This window comes from Lepidochelys olivacea (genome assembly GCF_965140295.1).
Source record: "Lepidochelys olivacea isolate rLepOli2 genome assembly, chromosome: 1".
Classification (NCBI taxonomy): Eukaryota; Metazoa; Chordata; order Testudines; family Cheloniidae; genus Lepidochelys; species Lepidochelys olivacea.
Genome location: NC_140411.1, coordinates 224,408,618 through 224,431,675, shown reverse-complemented (window position 1 = coordinate 224,431,675; position 23,058 = coordinate 224,408,618). Strand labels below are relative to the sequence as shown.

Genomic DNA, 23,058 nt, shown 5'->3' with positions numbered 1-23,058 from the left:
GATGCATTTTGTTAACCATAAGCAAACAGGCTGTAATCTATTTTAATCTGTGTGAACTTTAAATATTGATGGGGATTAGTCCTCCCTATAGACAGTAACATTAGACAAAAGTAATCTCCAGATTTGGTCATCTTGCCAACAGCATGGTGCCACCTTTCATGAGCGTGCTTGGTAGAATGCAATAAGAAAATGAGGCCAGTAGTTCCTTTTCATGTTGGCTGTTACTGCTTTTGTTGCAGTTTTTGATGTGAGTCCTAAAGACCCAGTACTTGCTGTTTTAGTTACTGTAGATCGAGGTGGGCAAACTTTTTGGCCAGAGGGCCACATTAGGGAATAAAAACTGTATGGCAGGCCATGAATACTCACAAAATTGGGGCAGGAGTGCTGGAAGGGGTGCAGGTTCCAGCTGGGGGTGCGGGCTGTAGGGTGGGGCTGGGAATGAGGAGTTTGGGATGCAGGAGCGTGCTCCGGGCTGGGATCGAGAGGTTTGGAGAGTGGGAGGGGAATCAGGGCTGGGGCAAGGGGTTGGAGTGTGGGGAGAAGCTCAGGAGTGCAGGCTCCGAGCGGCGCTTACCTCAAGTGACTCCGGGAAGTAGTGGCATGTCCTCTCTCCAGCTCCTATGCGGCCAGGTGGCCCCATCCTCAGGCACCACCACTTCAGCTCTTATTGGAGCTCCGGAGGGGGCCACTGGAGCACGTAGGAACTGGTGCGGTGCCATGCTGTGGCTTCCAGGAGCCGCATGGTGTGGCCTCTGACCTTGCGCCCCGGCCAGAGCTGAGGAAGCCCCAGACCCCACTTCCCAGTGGGAGCTTGTAGGCTGGCTTAAAACCGCTCGTGGGCCGTAGTTTGCTCACTGCTGTTGTAGATCCTCTCTAATTTGTATTAATGACTGGAAGAATTGTTGTGCACTACTGAATCTTGCAAGTTAAGGAGTATCGGAACAAACAGAATATGAAAACCAAGGGCTGTATGTAGGTCAGGAAGTGTAGTTATCTTTTAAGTGTCACTTGGCTTTAATTGTTTGATGTGCCACAGCATATGTACTAGTATTAGGAGGTAACCTGTCAAAATAATTACATGTTAGGATATACCATAGGCCTCATATTACTAATTAAACCTTTTCTGAGAGGTGGGAGGTGCCAATTTCTATGTGGATTGTCCAGTGCTTGGTAAATTGCATGCTATTGAGCTGTATAAAGTGATGCTGCAGTAGTAAAGTGCTAATATAACTTTGTTCCTAAGTAATACACACATAGTTAATTCTGGGTTGTTTGGTTTTTAAAAAAATCCCCTGTGGATCACTCTTTGCAGAAAACTCATTTACTTTTTTTCCCCAAAGATTGCCTTCCAGGTCCAAGTTTGGTCTTGAGGCGTATTTCTTCCTTTCTAACTGAGGTTTCAATCCAAGGACCAGGTCCTCTAGTAGTGGAACTCTGATTTTATAGATATTGCAGTAGCACTTGAAGGGTCCAGTCAGAATTGGGTCTCCATTGTGATGGATACTGTAAAAATAGCCAGTGACAGTCGCTGCCCTGATCTGTTCACAATCTATATGTGCAACAAGTCAGTGACAAACTAAAAGGGAAGGCGAAGGCAGGAGTAACCAATAAAGTAACAGTTGCATAGATAAGGTATTGCTTAATATGAAGTTTCTTTGCGTGTCTGTGTTTACTGGGTTAATTTTTATCTAATTATAAACAAATATCAGCGATCCCTGATTGACACCGAACCAGTCAATCGTTGGAGGTAGAAATGTTTGTGTGAATTAATTCAGTGAGCGTGTTCTGTGTATAACAGGCAGCATTGAAGACATGGAGAAAACTGTGGGAGCAGCTGATAAATACTCAGATGAGACTAGAATTAGTGGAGTGGAGTGGGGTTGATATATTGAGATGAACAGACAGGAAGGGTCAGAATTGGGAAGCGCTTGAAGAGCAAGCAAAAGAAGACTCCACTTGGTGCAGTGAAGCCAGTGGAGAAAATCAGAGTGTGTTATTGTTGTGGTCAAAATAATGTGGAAGGACAATGATCTTAGTAGCTACTTTTTTGAATGGACAGTAGATAGGCAATGTGAATGAGGGGGACCAGAAAGGAAAAGGTTGCACTACTCCAGATGAAAAATAAAGCAATAGGTAGTCTTTAACACTGGAGAGTGTGCAAAGGTCAGATTTTGGAAATGCTATGGAGGAAGAAACTGTGATTGGATGTGTGGCGTGAGGAAGAAGTCTGACTACCACCTAGATAATGAGCGTGAATGAATCACAACAATCATCTTGTCGTTTCAACAGTGACTGAGAATGGGGTGAAGATGAGACCTTGAGAGGAAAGATCAGGAATTCACCTTCTGCCCTGTTAAGTTTTTGTCAGTGAGGTATATCTAGAAAGAGGGGCTGGAGAGATGGGCTGAGATGAGGCATTAGACACATGGAGACCAGTCAGGAGTGGGAAAAGTAGATTTGAGAGTCACTGGTGTAAAGGTGGGTAGTTGGAGCCATGTGAGCAGATGAGGTAACCCAAAGAAGGTTTAGAAACACTTCTCACACGTTTTATGGTTTTACTTGAAGCCACTATGTCGGCATAGTTGAAAGTGACTTCCTACCTGCTGATCCCAGAAACAGTTTGATCCTGCAAACTCCTAAGGACGCTGAGGACACTCAGCACTTTTTCCAGGATTGGGCCCCAAGTTTACCCAAGTGTATGTTTCCCTGGGAGAATCTGTAAGTATGGGGCAAAGTGTGAAGTTTAAGTTTCCACAACCATTTTGAAGGGAGAATTAGGATGATTTCCCTGTGTCTGGCATTCATTCCCACACAGTATAATGCTAACCCATCCTTGGCATATGAAGACTTTTTAATCGGAGGGGCTCCGGTTCTCTTTGGAATGTACCTGATTGCCCCAAATATTAGATATCGGTTGGGGGCTGGGTGAAACCCCTGGAGAAAGATATGCCTGGATTCCCTAAAGTCTTCGGTACAATTTTCAAAAGAGAATTATGTACTTAGGACCCTGTCTCGTTGAAAGTCTATGGGATTTAAGCTCCTAAATCCCATAGGTACTTTTGTAAATTATATCCTATGGAAAAATGTCATCCCCGTCCCTTTTCAAATTACTGAAGTTGAACACTTCTTACTCTCCTATATTTGATAGATTTCTCTTTATTAAAGTGTAAGCATTTCCATCATATTTCATTTATGTTCATTTGCCAACTGTGTTGTTTCCTTCCTTCCTGGGTTATATTTCTTTTAATTCCATTTGTTTAAATGGGAAAACAAAGTAATAAATCCTCTAATCCTTCATCCATCCTCTAATCGCAGGTTAAGTGAAACATTTTCTGTGGGAACCTGTTTAAAATATTGGCAGCACATCAGTGGGCTGATAATAAATGTGATTAATTTGTAAGGCAGTATGGTGCTGGGGGCAGAACTGGGGGGTGGGAGGGAAATAGCCACACAAGGAAGGGAAGAGCAAACTTCACTAGATCATGTGACTGTGCAATTGTATATATTTTTTTAAATTTAGGTGCAGTTAATTGATATTTGTAGCCTTACTTAATATGATTATACCCAGTAAAGTGACTGCCTGTCAGAGGATTTTTGAAAGACAAGGTAGGTGAAGTAATCTTTTATTTGACCAGTTAGTGATGGTGAGAGATGCAAGCTTTTGAACCACATAGAACTCTTCTTCGGGTCACTGGACTTGGGACCAATACAGCTACAACTACACTGCATACAACAGAGAGGAGTTTGACGTCCACTGTGTCAAACTTTCTCAATTCACAAGTCAAACTGCCAGCCTTGCCATCTTGAAACCAAGTTGGATTTTTTTTTTCCTCATGCAGCTTCACCAGTAATTGTCTACAAGATATATTATGTCCCTGGTCACACCTGTCTAAATTGTAGGATGGCTAATGGGGTTGCGGAGCTCCAATGCAGAACTTAATTTGTTTACAGCCTCTTTAGTGCTAGTGAAGATGCATAAGAAGGCAGATGCCCATATTAACTTTTAGATTCCAGGTTGTTTGCAATCCTGACCATTTTTTTCTTTTATTCAATTTGATATGGAGACATTGAGACGACATTGGAGTCTCAGTGAGTTTTTTGTTTTCCTTTTTTCTATACAATCCCTCTTCAGATTAATACTATGCTTTTCTCAGAGGCCTAGATGTTAGCCAGGAAACTGAAAGCTAAGTGTGCATTTAAAAAATAAAACATGATGAAGTTTGAAAATGCACACGATCCCCCAAACAGCCTTGACTGGCTCTGCAGTGCTGCTCACAGAACAAACAAAAACCAGGATACAGTACTCCCAATCTGTGAACTTCTTCATTGCATCAGTGACCTTGGAAAATCTGAGGTCATCTTAATTGGTTAGCTTTGATATCCTTGTTATGCTGATGGTCATGCATTGTGGTGAGATTTAAAGATAGATGCGCTACGCTTTAGCTTTCCATAGCAAACTTTCTGCCATATAAGCCTGTGCACAGGAGTTTGAGGAAGGCAGCCTTTCATGTTTTGTCACCAAAAGTGATGACATTTTGGAGACAATTTCCAACATACAAACTTTAAAACGTAGATTATAGTATTTTGAAAATATATAGTAATGCTTAACATTTTATATTTTGCAGCTTTTTTCATCTTAATCAGTAATTGAGTTAATACTTGTACATTATTAATTTTTACACACCATGTAGTAGCTGTCTGAACAGCCAGTTTGCTGTTCATATGCACTGAAATTTTTTAACCAATGCCTGAATGACCTTGTGCTTTGTTCTACTGTACTCCCTATTTGATGCTGTAATGTTTGGGTTGGTCGGGAGAAAGTTTACTAAAGTCTTGGTCTGTTCCCAGTCTGGATGGTCTAGACTCTGTTCCTTGTGTTTTGTGTCTTGGCTTTGCAGATTGTTCCCAGGAAAGGGCCTGTGGTGGACATGGCCTACATGGCCAAACAAAAAGGGCAGCATTGAGAGAACTTTAATGAAGTGTGTCTCTGTCTTACTGTTGATAGCGGTGCACAAAGCAGTAATTATAATAGGCATGTAGTGATCCTTATATTAATTTTGGATGAATGCAAGTATAATAGCACGAAGAAAAAAAATTTATTAGTGCGTCAAAAGAATGATCGTTTGCTGCCATCAAGTGGTTAAAGGAGGCATAAACCGATCTTTCTCATTTACGTAGGAATAATCATTGAGATTTAAAGTTATGTTGTGGATTGGAAACAGGAAACAAAGTAGAAATAAAAAATCCATTTTCAAGATGGAACATGGTTAATAAGTAATGTTGTAAGGATCTCTGCTTAATATTAATGATCCGGAAAAGAGGAGGAACAGTTAACCGGAAAAATTAGTTGACTTATTTGTTGGTCCTAGTATAGTAGAGAGACGAGGTGGGTGAGATAATATTTTATTGGGCTGACTGCTGTTGATGAGAGAGACAGGCTTTTGAGTTATACAGAGGACTTTGTCAGGTCTGGAAAAGGTCCTAAATGTCACAGCTAAAGATTGAATAAATGGGTTGGCATAAGCAGCTAACACATACTCTAAGGAATCATTCAAGGTGAAGTTCCAGAGTAGCAGCCGTGTTCGTCTGTATTCGCAAAAGGAAAAGGAGTACTTGTGGCACCTTAGAGACTACCAAATTTATTTGAGCATAAGCTTTCGTGAGCTACAGCTCACTTCATCGGATGCTGATGAAGTGAGCTGTAGCTCACGAAAGCTTATGCTCAAATAAATTTGGTAGTCTCTAAGGTGCCACAAGTACTCCTTTTCTTTATTCAAGGTGAAGTGGCCTATTAACACGCCTGTAGTCATAGGACAAAAGGGAGGGGGGGTAAGTGGGTTACAGATTATTGTAATAAGGGATAAATCCAGTGTCTTTATTAAGACCATGATTTTTAATGTGACACAGTTATGAATTTGAGCTTCCAGGTTCATCTTTTGAAAGTGTTGTCCAGGTTTCCTTTGAGCATGAGGACTGATAGATCAGATATGAAGTGATTGCTTTGTGAAAATTGTTCAGCCACTGGTGATATGGTGTTCGTCTTTTATCCTTCTCCTGTGTGAGTTCATTCTAATCTAGAACATATTGATTGTCTAGTGTCACCCACGTAGTTTAGTGCCCCCAATAAAAGTGTGTCTCTCTCACCAACAGAGGTTGGTCCAATAAAAGATATTACCTCACACACCTTGTCTCTTAAAATATTGTGCTCATTTCTGAGCTCCTCTCTGCCTCTTCTATGTAGCAGAAATAAAAAAAGTCAGTAAAAGGCAACAAAAAAGATTGGAAGCATAGAATCCTAGAAATATAGGACTGTCCAGTCTCCTGCACTGAGGCAGGACTACATTTTATCTAGACCATCCCTGACAGGTGTTTGGCTAACCTTTTCTTAAAAACGTCCAATGCTGGAGATTCCACCATTTCCCTAAGTAATTTAAGTGCTTAACTACCCTTACAGTTTCGACATACGAAAAACGTCCTGTGTTCCCTCTAAGCTGTGCAGAGTGTGTGTATGAGAGAGAGACAGACACTCTGTGTGTGTGTGTGTGCGTGCGCGCATCGGCAAAGCTAAAAACACTTTTAAATTTATATATGTTCATGTTAGGAGATTGGATTGATTTATCTAAATTGGTTCTTAAAGCAGTCTAGTTGAATTGGTCTAAATCTGTGTGTAATTCAATCCCAAATTAAACTTTTAAGTGGAAATTATTGGAGACCAAGTGAATACCAGTTGCTGGAGCTTTTCCAGCTTTTCCTTGCAATACCTTGATTGCAGCAGTAGTTGAAAGGTTTAGGAGTTAAACCTGCATGTGTGCAATGTGTTTTCTTTTTTCCTGAACAATGTGTATTGTGCACCTACTCCTTACTTTCTTGGGACTTTGTAAGAATACAATAGAAAATTGCTCATGTAATTAGTGCTTTATAATCCGTCCAATAAAGGATTCCTCCCTGTACTACTCAAACACATTGATATATAGTAATCTGTACTTTCTAAGGTATTACTTTTACAAAATATGCTACAGTACATTTACTGGTGCAGTGTATACATTACAACTAAAATATTTAATTTTAACTGCTGAATGGCTTATGATTAAAGCTAAGCTTTTGTCATGGTTATTTTTAGTAAAAGTCATGGACAGGTCACAAGTAATAAACAAAAATTCACGAAAGCTGTGACTTGTCTGACTTTTGCTGCAGCAGCTCCATGGTTTCAAGCAACAGAGGGGTCTCTTGCTTATATTTAGTAAACTTTACGCCTCAGAGTCCAGAGACCAAGTTTCTCCTTGTCAGGGATATTTTTATTCTCTTCACCCCAGATTCCAAGGGGATGGGATGAGTTCGTGTGCAGATTTCCCTTTTCCTTGATGGAATTAGGAATGCCATCACCAAAGTCTCTGTGCTTTGATGCTACACAATGCCTTATTTGCTTCAGTGAGCCATCCTGTGTGCAGGATGAGCACTTTACCCTAATTAAAGCTTCTTTTCCTCTTTGGTGAGTTACACAGTTACAGAGTTCAGAGTAGCAGCTGTGTTAGTCTGTATTCGCAAAAAGAAAAGGAGTACTTGTGGCACCTTAGAGCCTAACCAATTTATTTGAGCATAAGCTTTCATAAGCTACAGCTCACTTCATCGGATGCATACTTATGAATCCTAATGTGTACTAATGCATCCGATGAAGTGAGCTGTAGCTTATGAAAGCTTATGCTCAAATAAATTGGTTAGGCTCTAAGGTGCCACAAGTCCTCCTTTTCTTTTTACAATTACAGAGGTTGACAATGCAAACACTCAATATAATTTTATACCATTGGATACATATATTAGAAGTAGGATTAATACATGCACATCCTACAAGCATTCCATAAAATCTAAACACTAAGCACATTCTTATAACCCTAACGTATGTTTTAACTATACTAACCCACAGATAAGCCAGACCGGTTTCCAACTCTGCATTTGTCAGTGTTCAGAGAGGCCTTGGGCCTTGGCATGAGCTGGTACCTGGTCTGCCAGCATCACACAATGGAGTTCTATTTAGCAGTTGCCCTGGGGGGGGGGGAGGAATTTGAAATAACCTAAGCAAGCCTACATACAACAAATCACTTGAATGGGTGTCTTTGTGGGTCTGTGCTGTGAAACTATGCAGGCTAGGGTTCAAGCACTTATCTCAAAGGCTGTACTAGGAGAAAAGGTGTGGTGTTATCTTGCGTTCACAAACTTGTGGTAAAATCCTAGTGAAGACAAGGTAGTTTGTAGTTTTCATACAGATTAGCAGGTGGAGTTAAACTAGCTGACATGTTAATTTGTTTGAAAATTGCACACTGCCTTGTCTTAACACAAGGTAAAATATTAGTGAACTCAAGGACACACCTCTTACTAGTGAACACACAGCTTCTTTTGGGGTGAATCCCTGTACATTCCAAACCATGCATTGTTTCCATGTGTTCCAGTGGAATACTGTGTCGGCATGTCTCGTCTAAAAGTGAACTTCAAGCAAAAATAGAAACTAAGTTACAGGTGGTCTAAAATATTTTAAATTAAAAAATATATATAATATATATGCTCCATTTGCTGTTTTACCATTCCCTTAGAAATATCTTCAGTGTCAAATCTTATCTTTTCTGGATCTGCTGGAGAATTTTGGGGAGGGAAAGGGTCTCAAATATATGGTGCAGGGTCTCATGTTAGATGAAAGACTGGGGAGGTTGATCTTCAAAGACATCCTTTCTCCCAAGTGTTTATTAGGTATAGGTATTGAGCAAAAACCCCAAAATTTTAAAGCCTCCTTAAAATATTCCTTTTAGCTTTCAGTTTTTTGTAATGTCATTATCTCACCCGTTCTCTAGTCTCCATAAGATCTTTGCTTTCTGAAAACCTTTGTTTGGACTTAAACCTTTCAGATGCCCTTTCCACAACCTAAAGATGCAAAAAAGTTCAGGTACTTCTATCCCACGATCAATATTATCTCCATTGTACAGATGGCCAAATTGAGGGATAGAGGTAATAGTGTCGCTTAGTAAGTCAGTAGCAGCGCTGGGCATGGAACCCAGGAGTTGTCGCTAGTTATAATATCATCCTTCCTGCTTTACAACCTGCCTTGTTCTTCTGAGACAAAGATACTAGTTTCTTCTTCATCCTTGTCTCTTTGCTACCACCTGGCTTATTCTTTTTCCGCTTTTAATTTGCCCTCTTCCTGCAATGATCCCGTCTCCCATCTCCACGCTTCTGCTGTTGAATTTCTTTATAACTTCTGTGGTGCTCTCTCACGTACCATGACAACACATTTTCCCACCCCCAGGAAGTAAACAGTTGAGGACCAGGACACAACAATTCTAGCCACCTATTCGTTCCCACTGTTCTTCAGAGAGGCACAAAGTGAGTGATGGGTGGAAGCCTCTTGTTCAGAATCTCTTGAGTGATCTCTAGCACCTGGGAGGAGAGGGAGCTGAAGGGGAAACTTCACTCATTGTTTGTATCTCTGATTCCATGTAGTGACATTTCAGTTGACATGGGTAAAAGTGACACTGGGGCAAATGTGCTTCAGATGTGACATTTGACAAGTATGCTTTGATTTTAAAACTTAAAGCAAGATTTCTGTGCTATACATATCTTTTGCTTTGACGCTCACCTTCAAGGCTAGATAGAGTAAGTTCCCTAGAGCAGCATTTCCAGTTAACGTAGTGAATTCTGTCAGACAGAGATGTTTTTAAGTATATTTTTGCCTATTAAGTGTTTTTACATGTAAACTTATCTTTCAAGTTGCTAGCTAAGAACTTGTAGGTGCAGTTTAAGGATATAGTACATGCACGGTGATGGGTATGTAAATAGTTTTGACAGTTTTTTGAGGTGCTCAACTGAGTTAGTATGTTCCAATCGTTGCTCTTTATTTCTACTTGTAAATTTGTGAGGCAGGTCCATGAAGTAGCTAAAATGTATTCTATTTCAACATAGTAGAAAGAAACAGGTTTACTCATTCCAGGGCATCTTCAGATTAAACTTCCATTTTCAGGTTTGTAAAAAAAAAAACTACTAAAAATACTTGCATTTTTGTTGAACAGCATTAAATCTCTGATTAATGTGTTAACTATTCAGGCTGTTGACAGGAAAATTGACTAACGTGAGTTCCTAAGTATTTCTAATTGCCTTTAATTTTTCTGTGTGCCACTTACAATGGCTTTTAAAATATTTTAGCTATTTAACTTTTCTAAAAAGACACATCAGAAGATTTGGCAACCTTAATCCTGGGTATGACTACAGCAGCCAACTTGCTAAACTGGAAGAAAAGCCAAGAAAAATCTGATTTAAATGTCTTGAGTGATTAAAAATCATTCATTTTTGTAGGTTTATAGCGTTATTTTATAATGAGGCTTTTTAATACTGTCTTTATCCAGTTTTTAATATTAAGGCTTTGTCAGCAATTCAGTCATAAGCCCCTATTTTGGGAGGTTCACAATTGATATAAAAGATTTGCACAGTAACACATCTTCATTCTCATTATGGCATTTAAAAAATAGTCTCATCATCTGTTCTCGTGGAGTGCAAAAATTCCCCAAATCTCATTTGTAGTCTCTATTTCAGACATTTTCTGAACTTATTAAAAGAAAAATGTTCTATAGATTTCATTGGAAGTGTTTACTGGAGAATCAGTTGCACTATCCGGTGAATGCACCTTTGGGTGGGTCTGGCTAATGCTTCTTGGCAACTATATGTGTTTGAAAGAGCACCCATTTCAGTCCATCTTCTCGGGGAAGCATATATTTAAGGTTTTTAACCTGATACAGCAGTGATTCCAGAAAAATGGTAGACACACACAGTTTAAATATTCCAACTGTCACAACTTTATTCGAAGTTCAAGCTCTCACTGCATCCTTCACTCAAATATTTAATTTTTCAGGAGAAGAAATGTGCAGCTACCATTCTGAGTTAAGACTTCATATTGAGGTAGTTGGGTTTTGCATCACTGTCTCATTGGCACACTTTATAACCCTTTAAACTGAGCCATCAATGTTTTGTTGTAGCATTCCTATTAGTGAGTTCACATATGGGTTTGATTACCCTCATGTGTTATCAGGTGGAAGTGTAATTCCAGATTCATTTTTTTTTTTTTTACTCATGCAGTAAATCTTCTGGTTGAAAGGGTCTTTAAGTTTACTTAATACAATCAGCCTGCAAAAATCTAGTTTCTGTTCAGTTTGCTGGTTGATTTACTTCTGGATCTATGTATGCTAGGATAACATTTCATTTTGAAGGATGGCCACCAACATTTCAGCAAACAATTCTGGCTTCTTTGAACAGAACAGAGCAGAGGAACATATTTTGAAATCACACCCATAACCCATCCCTAGAAGAAGTCAGTTTTATTTTAAGAATTACTTTGACACTCCAACCTGTTTGCAAAGCTTTCAAACTAGTAATACTTTACAATTTCATTGGTTTATTTTAAAATCCCTTTGCATTGCACTGTTCAAGAGAGAAAAGCTGTGTTAATCTGTTTATCAACATTCATCTTTGAAATCGCATCAGTTAATGTGCACAGAGAAGGATTTTCCTGAAGAGATAAATGTAATGACCATAATTAGTTTTTATTACCTCTGCTGGAACTTAAAGGTGTTCAGAGGCCTCACAATGATCTTTTGTTGAACCTAGGACATGACTGGCAAATAACGAGAGTTTGGTCCAGGACTGACCAGGTGCAACACTCATTCCTTTACTTTTGAGAAACCCTATCCCTGTGAGAGGTTATTGTTTTTGTTTTGTTTTTTTTAATTCTTTCTGAACTGGACAAACGGCTTTGGAGAGCCAGTGTGCAATGATAAGTAACTGGTCTGAAAAGAAGGGTGATAACTTCGCTAACTTTTAAGACTGTATAAGTGTTAACGTTTTATTAATAAAGTTTATTTTTTAAAAGTGTAAGTGTTAATATTGGCTGAAAAATCTCATGATGCACACAGAGAATGCTTCATTGTAACCATTTGTTTACTGGTGCTCTGCAGGTGCAGATTACAGTACTAATTTTTCCGTCTTTAATGGCTGAATAAGGTTTTTATTTCTGCTTTGCATTGTGCCCAGGTTCTTTAAATGTCAGTCACTTGAGACTTTTCGTGATGTTAATCTGTGTTTCTGATTTAACAACATTTGGACTTGTGGATTTTAAAAGAAAGAGCTTCCATTGACCCTTATTCTGGGTGCAACACTTAAAGCATTTGTAAATGTGGGTATTCAGGCTCAAGCACAAAGGCATGAGTTGGATCCATATGTTCGAAATGTAAAAAAGTTTGGCTTTCATAATACTAGCCATTATTAAGAATTATGTTTTGTATAGAACATAATTGTTGGCTAGGTAACAGACTTAAAAAAATCTTTTGCCAGATTTATTTGAGTTTTACATTTGTTTGTTGCTACTGCAACTTAATCATGGCTAGCAAAGCTGGAGGATTAGTGAAAAGTTGCCTGTTAAGGGATTTCATTAAGGACGTATGATGTAAAGGTTTTAGTAGAGTGCTTGTTTTAACTTACTTCCACAGAAATATCTTTCTTCAGAAGTGATTTCCTCAGCATTAAATGCCACAAAAACATAACATTAAAAACGAAAGGTTCAAAATGGTTTCATTGCTTTTCTCAGTTGTGGTCTCATTATATGTTGTGATAAATGTTTAGCAAAATGAAAATAACATAAGTTGTGATGTTCACCTATTTAAAACAATGTGATGGTGTGACCTAGATGAAGTTTACATTATAGTAATTACATAAGAATGCCACTTTACATGGCACACCATTTGACTCATCTCTTGCGCAGTCAGTGAAGCAAAATGAGGGGCTACAGTATAAGAAAACCTTCTGGACACGCTGTCTGCTTGCCAGGAGTACACCTACTCCCAAATGTTTACAGACAGTGATGCAGAAAACAAAAAACTTGAAATGAGACAGGATCACAGCAATTTCTGAGCTGCAGAAAGCTGAGGTAACTTGGTAGGCAGTGCTCTTTCCCCAAGTCATAAATAAATCAGTTCCTTAGCACTGAGGAGAGCTGTCTTCTGTATAAGTACACACCACCAACCCATTTCATTTAATTTCTTATCTGATTAGATCAGAGCTCAGGGTGTATTGCTACAAAGATATTAGCTAGCAATTGCCAAAGCTTGAATCTCTGGGGTAATATTGTCTAAGTCCTACCCAATTGTTCTGGACCAGTGATTCTCATGTGTAGTTCTCTGTGTTATGTGGGCCACATCCACACACAGTCATATATATAAAATATGCTGATTAGGCCACAAGTGACCTGCGTTGAAAACCACTGTTTTGGACCCATTGGCTTCCTTCGTAAGAAAGCAGGTTTTCCAATCACTAAACTTGAATGTTTTTCCCCCACCTAGCTGGGCTCCCCTTCAGGCTGCTTCATGTGAAGATCCTTGATTTGTCTTCTGGCTCTCCCCAAGGCCGATTCTTTTTGTCTCTTTGTGGACAACACAGAATGAAAGAGCAAAAAATGCCCCCATTGTAGAAGCATATGGATTCCTTCAGCACACTCACCTTGTGCCTTCTCAGGACAGGTGACAGGATCTCTCTCCGCAGAGAGAGGCTACAGCCATGGAAATGCCTGCAACACACAGTCTCTTCTTCTGGGCTTTGGTTGGTGGGAGTCTCAGTCTTCCAGCTCATCTGCTTCTCTGAGTGCATAGGAGGTGAGACAAATCAGGAAAGTACTGAAGGTAACTTCCATGGCTGTAGCTCTGAAGGTCAATACCAATCCAACAGCATTGGAAAGTCTTCAGGTCCCTCCTCCCTTTACATTTTGGATCCATTTATCCACTCCTAATCTTTCAACCTAGTGGTGGAAGAACCTAAGCATCCTGTCTTTGTGACTCAAAAGCCAAACCTCAGTGAAATATGATTTCATTTTTCACCAGTATGAATGGTCATTCAACTCAAGGAATTTGATCGTAAAAGGAAAAGATTAAATACAGCGTATCAGGAGTTTAGAGTGACAACCTGCATGTCACTACTACTACTTTCAAAACACAATCTAAAACCACGTGGTCGTTATATGGATGGATGCTGTGTTGTTTTCTGATGATTAACCAAGTTCTTTAGACTAAATACATAAGAGAATTGAATTGTGATCCTTTGCACGACGATGTGTCCTGAAGGTGTTGAGGTAGAGTCCAATTTGGTGTGGAATGAGAAAAAAAAATCTGGTGACTTGACTTAGTCTGACTACACAAATTGGAGCCACCAAAAGGAAGCCCTATTGATCCAGATAATCTAATGGCTGGTGTACCAACTTCCAACGTAATGAAGGGAAAACTTCCTTTCATTTCACAAACTTTGGGTCAGATTCCAATGTTGGTAATAATGGTGTAAATACAGAGCTACTCCAGTGTTGACAGTGGAATTTGGACCATTATTTTAAAATAACATTTTGGAGGATTTGGGCTTTTTTTCCCCTCTCGGAGTTTGAACTGTAATCAGTAACTTTACATAACTGAAAAACTAATTATTGCTTCTGCCAGCTTTTTCTCTCCAGATTACTGTAATTTTACCAAATGGTACAGATTTGAAATAGATTTCCAGGCTTATATTTATAATAGCATTTGAACTTTAATCGCAGAGTTAAATTCACCCTGCACAGAGGTCAAACACAAAGCCTGTTCACCTCTTAAATTTCACTTAAGCTCTGTTGAGGGTCTTTTGCATAGACGCTACACTGGGTGAACTTCATCCAAGACAAAAATCTTAAACAATTTTTTGTGGGAGAGGGGTGATAGTTCAGATTTTTCCAGATTGTTACTTCAGTATTCAGTACTGACATTTTTAAGGTGATGTCTGTTTTCTTTCAGAAAACTGAAATGTGGGAAAACGAGAAGACTGAAGCAGACATGGAGGAGTATATCTGGGAAAATAGCCCCTCTCAGAAGAATGCTTTGGACACGCTTCTTCGAATAAGAGCTGCAGAGAAAATCACTGAAGTAACTAGGGAAGAGCTGCTTGGCTCTGAGATGGTTGAGAATTACAAAACCTCTGTAGTTGTACTTAAAAATGGAGAGACAGAAAACAACATTTTGCAGTACAAGGAATCTGTGATGAAATTACTGAATTTACAAGCATGACAGTGAAAATTGACATTCCATGCACATCTCTGATCTTGTGTCAATATACAAAGATAATGTATGCTAATAGTACTTTGTAGGAAATTGTGAATGCAGTTATCCATGACTTTCTGGACCTTCAGCAAAACAAGTCTTGGAATATTAATAAAATTTTAAAATTTCAAAAACCTTGAATGGAATTTAGAGTGAATAGAGATTCAAAAAGGGTTAGCAACAAACTTCATATGTTTCCATACAATTGAATTTTCTTATCAATGACAAAATCACTGTCTGCCAGTATCATTCCTTACCTCTATAAATAAAATTTGTCTCAAGTCTTTTCTGGGAAGCCTTCTGAGTATTTATGGGCTTAAGCATTCTGTTCCACTGTTCTAGCCTGGGATTTAGGAGGCCCTGATTTAATTCCTTGCTGTACCACAGACTTCTGTGTATCCTGGGTAAATCACATAGGGTAAGATTTTTCAAAAGCACCCATTTGACTTAGGAGGCAAAGTTCCATTGAATTTCAATGAGACTTAGGATCCTGTGTGCCTAAGTCATTTCTGAGAATGGGGCACACAGGGTATGTCTACACAGCAAAGAAAAACCCATGGCTGGCAGGGCCTGGGCTCCAGCCTGAGCCCAGAAGTCTATACAGCCATGAAAGAGCCCTGCAAACCCCAGCCATGGGTGTCTAGTTGCTGTGTAGACATACCCTTAGTATGCATTTGAAAATTTTACTCTTAGTCTCTCTCTGCCTTCATTTTTCCAGATGAAGGTAACATTACCTCCAACCTTGGCGGGCAGTTGGGAGGATAACTGCACTGGAGATTGTGAGGCGTGTAATGAGGGTCACATAAGTACCTTAGATAGACATGTATATCTCTGAAAGAAGGGGAACAGGATAAAGTTAAGACCCCAGAATAGAAAATGGATGGAGTAGTGGACCATCTAGAAGGGAGGGAAAGGTTAAATAGTAGCTGAAAGGATGCAAAATAAAAGTATACACATACATCTGCACAATAAATATGTGGAATAAGTAAGAATTGTATGTCATATTACAGGAACAAAAACAGTTTGGGTGACAGATGATGGGAACTTAAATTAATTATTTTAAAAGGATATGACCTGCTCTTAATACAGAAAGGGTGTTAAATTGTGTCTCATGAGTAAATACATGACTAATGGTGCAGAAAATTCATCTAGGTTCCAACTTGTCACCATGAGTGAAGGAAGGAATTATATAGATGGTTGTTACCTTTTGGTAATTTGCTCTTTGAGCAGAACTGGTCTGAAAACCTGAAAGTAGTTGGTAATTTTAGCACTCAGCAATTATCAAAAATAGTTCTGAATGCTAAAAAATGTGAAAAGAGAACTTCTTTTTAAAAGAAAAAGAGAAGTGAGCTTCAAAAACTCAGGAGGTTAAGATCCTATGACAGTAAAAATACAATTACTAGTATCAGCAAAATTAGGCATTCATGTTACAAAAATATTTCCCTTTCACTTGGGTGGCTTTTTGTCAGAATTAAAGATTCTACAAAAGGTTAAATAAGCTTACCATTAGTCACAATGTTCTGCTCCCCAGCCACAGCTGCTTAAGAAGAAAAGATGCAACGTAAGAGCATAGGCACCAGAACTGGGGGAATGGAGGGAAGTGACTCTTGGGCATCTGTTTAGGACTCTGTTGGAGCCATTCTGCATGGCTTATGGGTACTCCAGCTTCTGTCATCTACATGTAGCCTTTGAGATTGGAATGTATATTCCCTTTGTAAAAGGAGTGGCATTGTCAAATGGGTTCTGTCTAGTAGAACACAGTTTTTCATCCGGGAATAACTACCTCTTGTGCACATAAAATAGTAATATAGCTTTGGTAACTGTTATAGTTAAGATTGAAAATGTTTGCTTAGTAAACTCATATATTCAGACTGTCAGAACTTTGCAATCCTTTACCTTTTTGCATTAAACATTCCCTCCTTTCAGCTCTGCACCAAGGTGAATTTTATTTGAAAGTGTCAAGGGGGAAAAATGGTTCAGCTGTTTTTGAATGTTTGGTTTTGAGTGGGAATAAAAGTGTAAGTGTGTGTGTGTATGTGTTTATATACATAAATATACTGTTACTTTTTTTTGAAAAGCTATGGAGCAGAAATCACTGGAGAATTGAAAGCTGCAATTTGACTTGGAAAATGCTATGAATTCTAGATTAGTGCCTAGCCTTACGCCAGAGGAAATTTCTTTTCAATGTGTACAGGAGGGATTTTTAGACCTAGGAACTGATGCCCACCTAATTTAGCTGCAAAATGGAGTGGCTAGTCTGCAGAATCACTGTAGACTGACTTGATTAACTTTCTACGTGTTTTGAGATGCTTAGAATCTGATAAGGTTCTTATTCTTGCTTCTGTTGCTTTTTCCCATCAAAATGTCCTTGTGCACACATAAATGGGCAACAGGAGGTCCTGAGTTCTATTCCTCTGTACAAATGAATGCAATTAATCTCTTACCCCCCCATAAACTTTACTAATTATGACCTGCACAAAATATGTCCAGATGAAACTGCTGAAATTTGAAAGTAACAACTTTGACATGGAAATAGTCTTCAATGGAGTGCATAGGAAATTCATTTTCATTTGACTACATTAATATTTTAAAATCTGAAGTAGTTTTTGTATCATTAATGCCACACCTAACGAGTATGCTACAAAATGTATAGGAAATGCAAAATCCATGAAACTTGAGTCTATGTGAAGTACCTATATCTAGCTTGGATTCACTTCTCAAATGTTTCTCGTAACCCAGAGCAGGGTGAAAATTGATCCTCCTCGAGCGAGGGCATCTAGATTTGGGTGTCCTTAATCAGAGATAATTGTTTTCTGTGGCAGCTGAATGGTTCTAGTTACAACAATTGGGCTTTTGACTTTGTAACTTTTTTGCAAGTTAGAGCTCCAAGGTGCTGAGGATCAAACCTTGCTCTTTTCTCTTTTTTTTAAAAAAGAAAACAGGAAATTTACATGTAAAAGTATTAATGCACCATTAAGCTCTTACATCAAAACAATACCAAATCCAAAGTTGCATATGTAACTTTAACTACTACTTCTTGCGATTATGCATTACAGTACAGAGCTTTTGTGACCCAGTGAGTGAGGCATTAGATTAGGTCCCGGGAGCCATGGGTTATATCTCTGGCTCTGTCACTGACTTGCTGTTTAGTCTTGGGCAAGTCTCTCTACCTTTCTCTGTCTCCCCTCTCATTCTGTCTCTTCTAATTTAGCTTATAAGATTTTGTGAGGGAGGAGCAGTCCATTACTATGTGTTCATACCGTATGTAGCGCAATGGATCCCTGACCTCAGCTGGTGCTCCTAGGTGGCTGCTGTAATATGATTAAGTTGTCTAATGTATAACATGCACTTTCATAACCTTAAATCAATCTTAAGCATCTACTACTATATTATTTTTGTAGGCCTCAGTCCATGAAAGACAGGGCCCTGTACTTAAACAACATCTTGCTCATGGAGTATAACAGTAGTAATAAATGTGCAGGTCCATAGAGTGGCTTACTGCATCCCTGTCAGTGGTGCTTTATTAATGGATCCTACTGCAAATGCACTATTACTCTGAACCTTACATACCTACATTTTTATGCTAGAATTAAACTGTTTCCATGTTACTTATGACTAGATACATCGGTCACATAACATAAGAATGGCCCTACTGGGTCAGACCAAAGGTCCATCTAGCCCAGTAACCTGTCTTCTGACAGTGGCCAATGCCAGGTGCCCCAGAGGGAATGAACAGAACAGGTAATCATCAAGTGATCCATCCCCTGTCACCCATTCCCAGCTTCTGGCAAACAGGCTTGGGACACCATCCCTACCCATCCTAGCTAATAGCCATTGAGGGACCTATCCTCCATGAATGTATCTATTTCTTTTTTTAACCCTGTTATAGTCTTGGTCTTCACAACATCCTCTGGCAAGGAGTTCCACAGGTTGACTGTGCATTGTGTGAAAAAATACTTCCTTTTGTTTTAAACCTGCTGCCTATTAATTTCATTTGGTGGCCCCTAGTTCTTGTTTTATGAGAGAGTAAATAACGCTTGTTTACTTTCTCCACACCAGTCATGATGATATAGACCTCTATCATATCCCCCCTTAGTCATCTCTTTTGCAAGCTGAAAAGTCCCAGTCTTATTAATCTCTCCTCATACAGCAGCCATTCCATACCCCTAATCATTTTTGTTTCCCTTTTCTGAACCTTTTCCAAGTCCAATATATCTTTTTTGAGATAGGGTAAACACATCTGCACGCAGTATTCAAGATGTGAGCGTACAATGGATTTATATAGAGGCAATAAGCTATTTTCTGTCTTATTATCTATTCCTTTCTTAATGCTTCCCAACATTCTGTTTGCTTTTTTGACTGCACATTGAGTGGATGTTTTCAGAGAACTATCCACAATGACTCCAAGATCTTTCTTGAGTGGTGGTAACTAATTTAGACCATCATTTTATATGTACAGGTGGGATTATGTTTTCCAAATGTACATTACTTTGCATTTATCAACATTGAATTTCATCTGCCATTGTGTTGCCCAGTCACCCAGTTTTGTGAGATCATTTTGTAGCTCTTTGCAGCCTGCCTGGGACTTAACTATCTTGAGTAGTTTTGTATCATCTGCAAATTTTGCCACCTCACTGTTTACTACTTTTTCCAGATCATTTATGAATATGTTGAATAGGACTGGGCCTACTGCAGACCCCTGGGGGACACCACCATTTACCTCTCTCCATTCTGAAAACTGACCATTTATTCCTACCCTTTGTTTCCTATCTTTTAACCAGTTAATCCATGAGAGAACCTTCCCTTTTATCCCATGACAGCTTACTTTGCTTAAGAGCCTTTGGTGAGGGATTTGTCAAATCCCTTTTTGAAAATCTAAATACACTATATCACTGGATCCCCCTTGTCCACATGCTTGTTGACCCCTCAAAGAATTCTAGTAAATTGGTAAGGCACAATTTCCCTTTACAAAAACCATGTTGACAATTCCCCAACAAATTATGTTCATCTATGTGTCTGACAATTTTGTTCTTTACTATAGTTTTAACCAGTTTGCCAGGTACTGAAGTCAGGCTTACCAGCCTGTAATTGCCAGGGTCTCCTCTGGAGCCATTTTTAAAAATTGACGTCACATTAGCTATCCTCCAGTCATTTAGTACAGAAGCTGATTTAAATGGTAGGTTACGGACAACAGTTAGTAGTCCTGCAATTTCACATTTGAGTTCCTTCAGAACTCTTGGGTGAATACCATCTGGTCCTGGTGACTTATTACTGTTTAGTTTATCAAATTGTTCCAAAACCACCTCTACTGAGACCTCAGTCTGGGACAGTTCCTCAGATTTGTCACCTAAAAAGAATGGCTCAGGTTTGGGAATCTCCCTCATATCCTCAACCGTGAAGACCAATGCAAAGAATTCATTTAGTTTCTCCGCAGTGGCCTTATCATCCTTGAGTGCTCCTTTAGCATCTTGATCGTTCAGTGGCCCCAGTGGTTATTTAGTAGGTTTCCTGCTTATGTACTTAAAAAAAGAAAAAAATGCTATTACTTTTTGAGTCTTTGGCTAGCTGTTCTTCAAATTCTTTTTTGGCCTCCTCAATCATATTTTTACACTTCATTTGCCAGAGTTTGTGCTCCTTTCTATTTTCCTCATTAGGATATAACTTCCACCTTTTAAAGGATGCCTTTTTGCCTCTCACTGCTTTTTACTTTATTATTTAGCCACGGTGGCTCTTTTTTGGTTCTCTTATTATGTTTTTTAATTTGGGATATACATTTAAGTTGAGCCTCTATTATGGTGTCTCTTAAAAGTTTCCATACAGCTTGCAGAGATTTCACTTTTGCTGCTGTACCTTTTAATTTCTGTTTAACGAACCTCCTCATTTTTGTGTACTTCCCCTTTCTGAAATTAAATGCTACAGTGTTGGGTTGCTGTGATGTTTTCCCCACCACAGGGATGTTAAATTTAATTATGTTATGGTCCCTATTACCAAGCGGTCCAGCTATATTCACCTGGTAACTGTTTCTTGATTTAAATATTAATATTTTAAATTTCATCTCGTATGTAGGGTGGGGGTAGGAATAATATCCGAACTTTAATAAGGCATGAAAAGTACTCCTGGCGTCCTGCAGGCAGGCAAAGAGGCATTGACTATCTTCACCAACAACGGGCCTGTTATCTCAGCGCTGGCCTTTATCAGCCAACAGTAATATAGGGCTAGTGTGCAGGTCATGGTCCAAAGCACTCCTAACACTTCCACTTCAGCTTGTCATGAGCTGAAACTTGAGCAAAAAAAAGCCCACTGTATTTGTCCCTTTGAGACATTGTGGCTGTGGGACAGGACAGATGGTTGATTCCAAATCCATGCAGTGTTCACAAAGAAACTGTAAATTCCTTGCAGTGAGAGAAACTCAGCTCTGTATCCAGTAGAGGCAACTCAGATTATCCAAGCTATCCGTCTGTTGGAACAGTTCCTCTGTATAATTTTGCCAGTGCTTTGGTGGAAGCTAAGCTTATCTGTATCTCCCACAGAGCTACTTTAAAAAATGTCTAGATGTTGCAATCAGACGCTGATAAGAACTTTGTGCATCAATGTACTAGCTATTTCCTTGTTTCATTTATTGCAACACATTGTGATCATTTTTGGTGAAGGTAAGGGACAGCTCAGTTCAGAGCTATTGTATTAAGAGTCATGGACTAAAGATTTTTGTATTATAGCAGACGATTGACTGTGGTATTTCCTCATAATCATCAGTAGCCTGTACAGTATCACCGCTCTTCTTATACAGACTATTAAATTAAGTCTCATGCCCTGACTGGATTAGTACATCTTAACTTCAGACCACATGAGGTGATGATGTGATCTTCAGCAAGGGGAGGAACATCTCCATACATGAGATCCAGAATGTGGCCAGCTATACACATACAGCCAGGAAGCACCGATGGTAGCCCTATGGGTGTCACAGTAACAAAGAACTCTGGAGTTAATCTAGGAGAATAGCTGTCTGACTCCCACTCCCCCTCTTGCCATATCTCTGAGCATGATGTTGCAAAGTTGGCCGTTAAGAACACAACTTCCTCAGCTAGGTTCCCAAATAGGAACCTGAGAAACTTTTGTTGTTCCTTCATGTGCCTGCCATTCTTTTCGATAATCCCCCACCCTGTGTAATTAAAAAACACTAAACAAATCCTCTCCACAAGTATGAAAGTAGTCCCAAAAACATTTTCCTTTTTTAGTGGTCTTACATTCTATATATTCCTTTCCCCTACACAAAACTTCTCCTGTGTCTGCCACTTAGGCCTGAAAGACCCTACTGAAATATGAATCCTGAGGCAACTCCAAGATCTTCACTCCCAAAATAATACTTTCTCCCTACTTCTAGAAATTAATCCATAACATATATAGTGCTTTTTGACTGTATGTAATACATCACTTTGCAAGGAGGTTAAGTATCACTATCACCAGTTTAGAAATGAGTAAACTATTGCACAGAGAGGTTTTTGAGATCACACAGCTGATCAGGGGCCAGATATAAATATCTGTCTGCAAAGGGGTGGGGAAACAAACTAATCATCCTTTAAAATATATAGTACAGTGGCAGCAATATTAAAATGCATGCCTCAGGGCAGAGGTTCAGACTACTAACTACACAATTCTGTAAATTATATCTTAACAGAGAGAGGCTCTTGTGTAGACATATTCTTATTCATACATCATCCCTGTTGCAATTACAGCAACTGCTTACTTTTTCAGTATCACTTTTCTATGTGTTTGATTTTTATTTATTCTCCTAGTGGAGTTACTCCACACAACAACAACAACGTTATAGTGGTTCCAGTCACTGATGGTAGTTCTTCTAAGTAGCAAGAGCTACTAGTGGAAGCAACTATGTTGGCTCCTCTTCCTTGATTGCAGCAGCTTTCAT

At 39.1% G+C, this 23,058-nt stretch overlaps 1 protein-coding gene across 1 annotated transcript in view; it reads left to right on the top strand.

Moving 5' to 3' along the window:
- Positions 1 to 17,059, top strand: part of MRPS35 (mitochondrial ribosomal protein S35) — a 55,635-nt gene extending 38,576 nt beyond the window's left edge. Inside the window, exon 8 of the mRNA XM_084628727.1 lies at positions 14,832 to 17,059. Coding sequence (XP_084484853.1) covers positions 14,832 to 15,101 — 270 coding nt within the window. The 3' untranslated portion in view covers positions 15,102 to 17,059. The remainder of the gene's footprint in view (positions 1 to 14,831) is intronic.
- Positions 17,060 to 23,058: the final 5,999 nt, after the last annotated feature.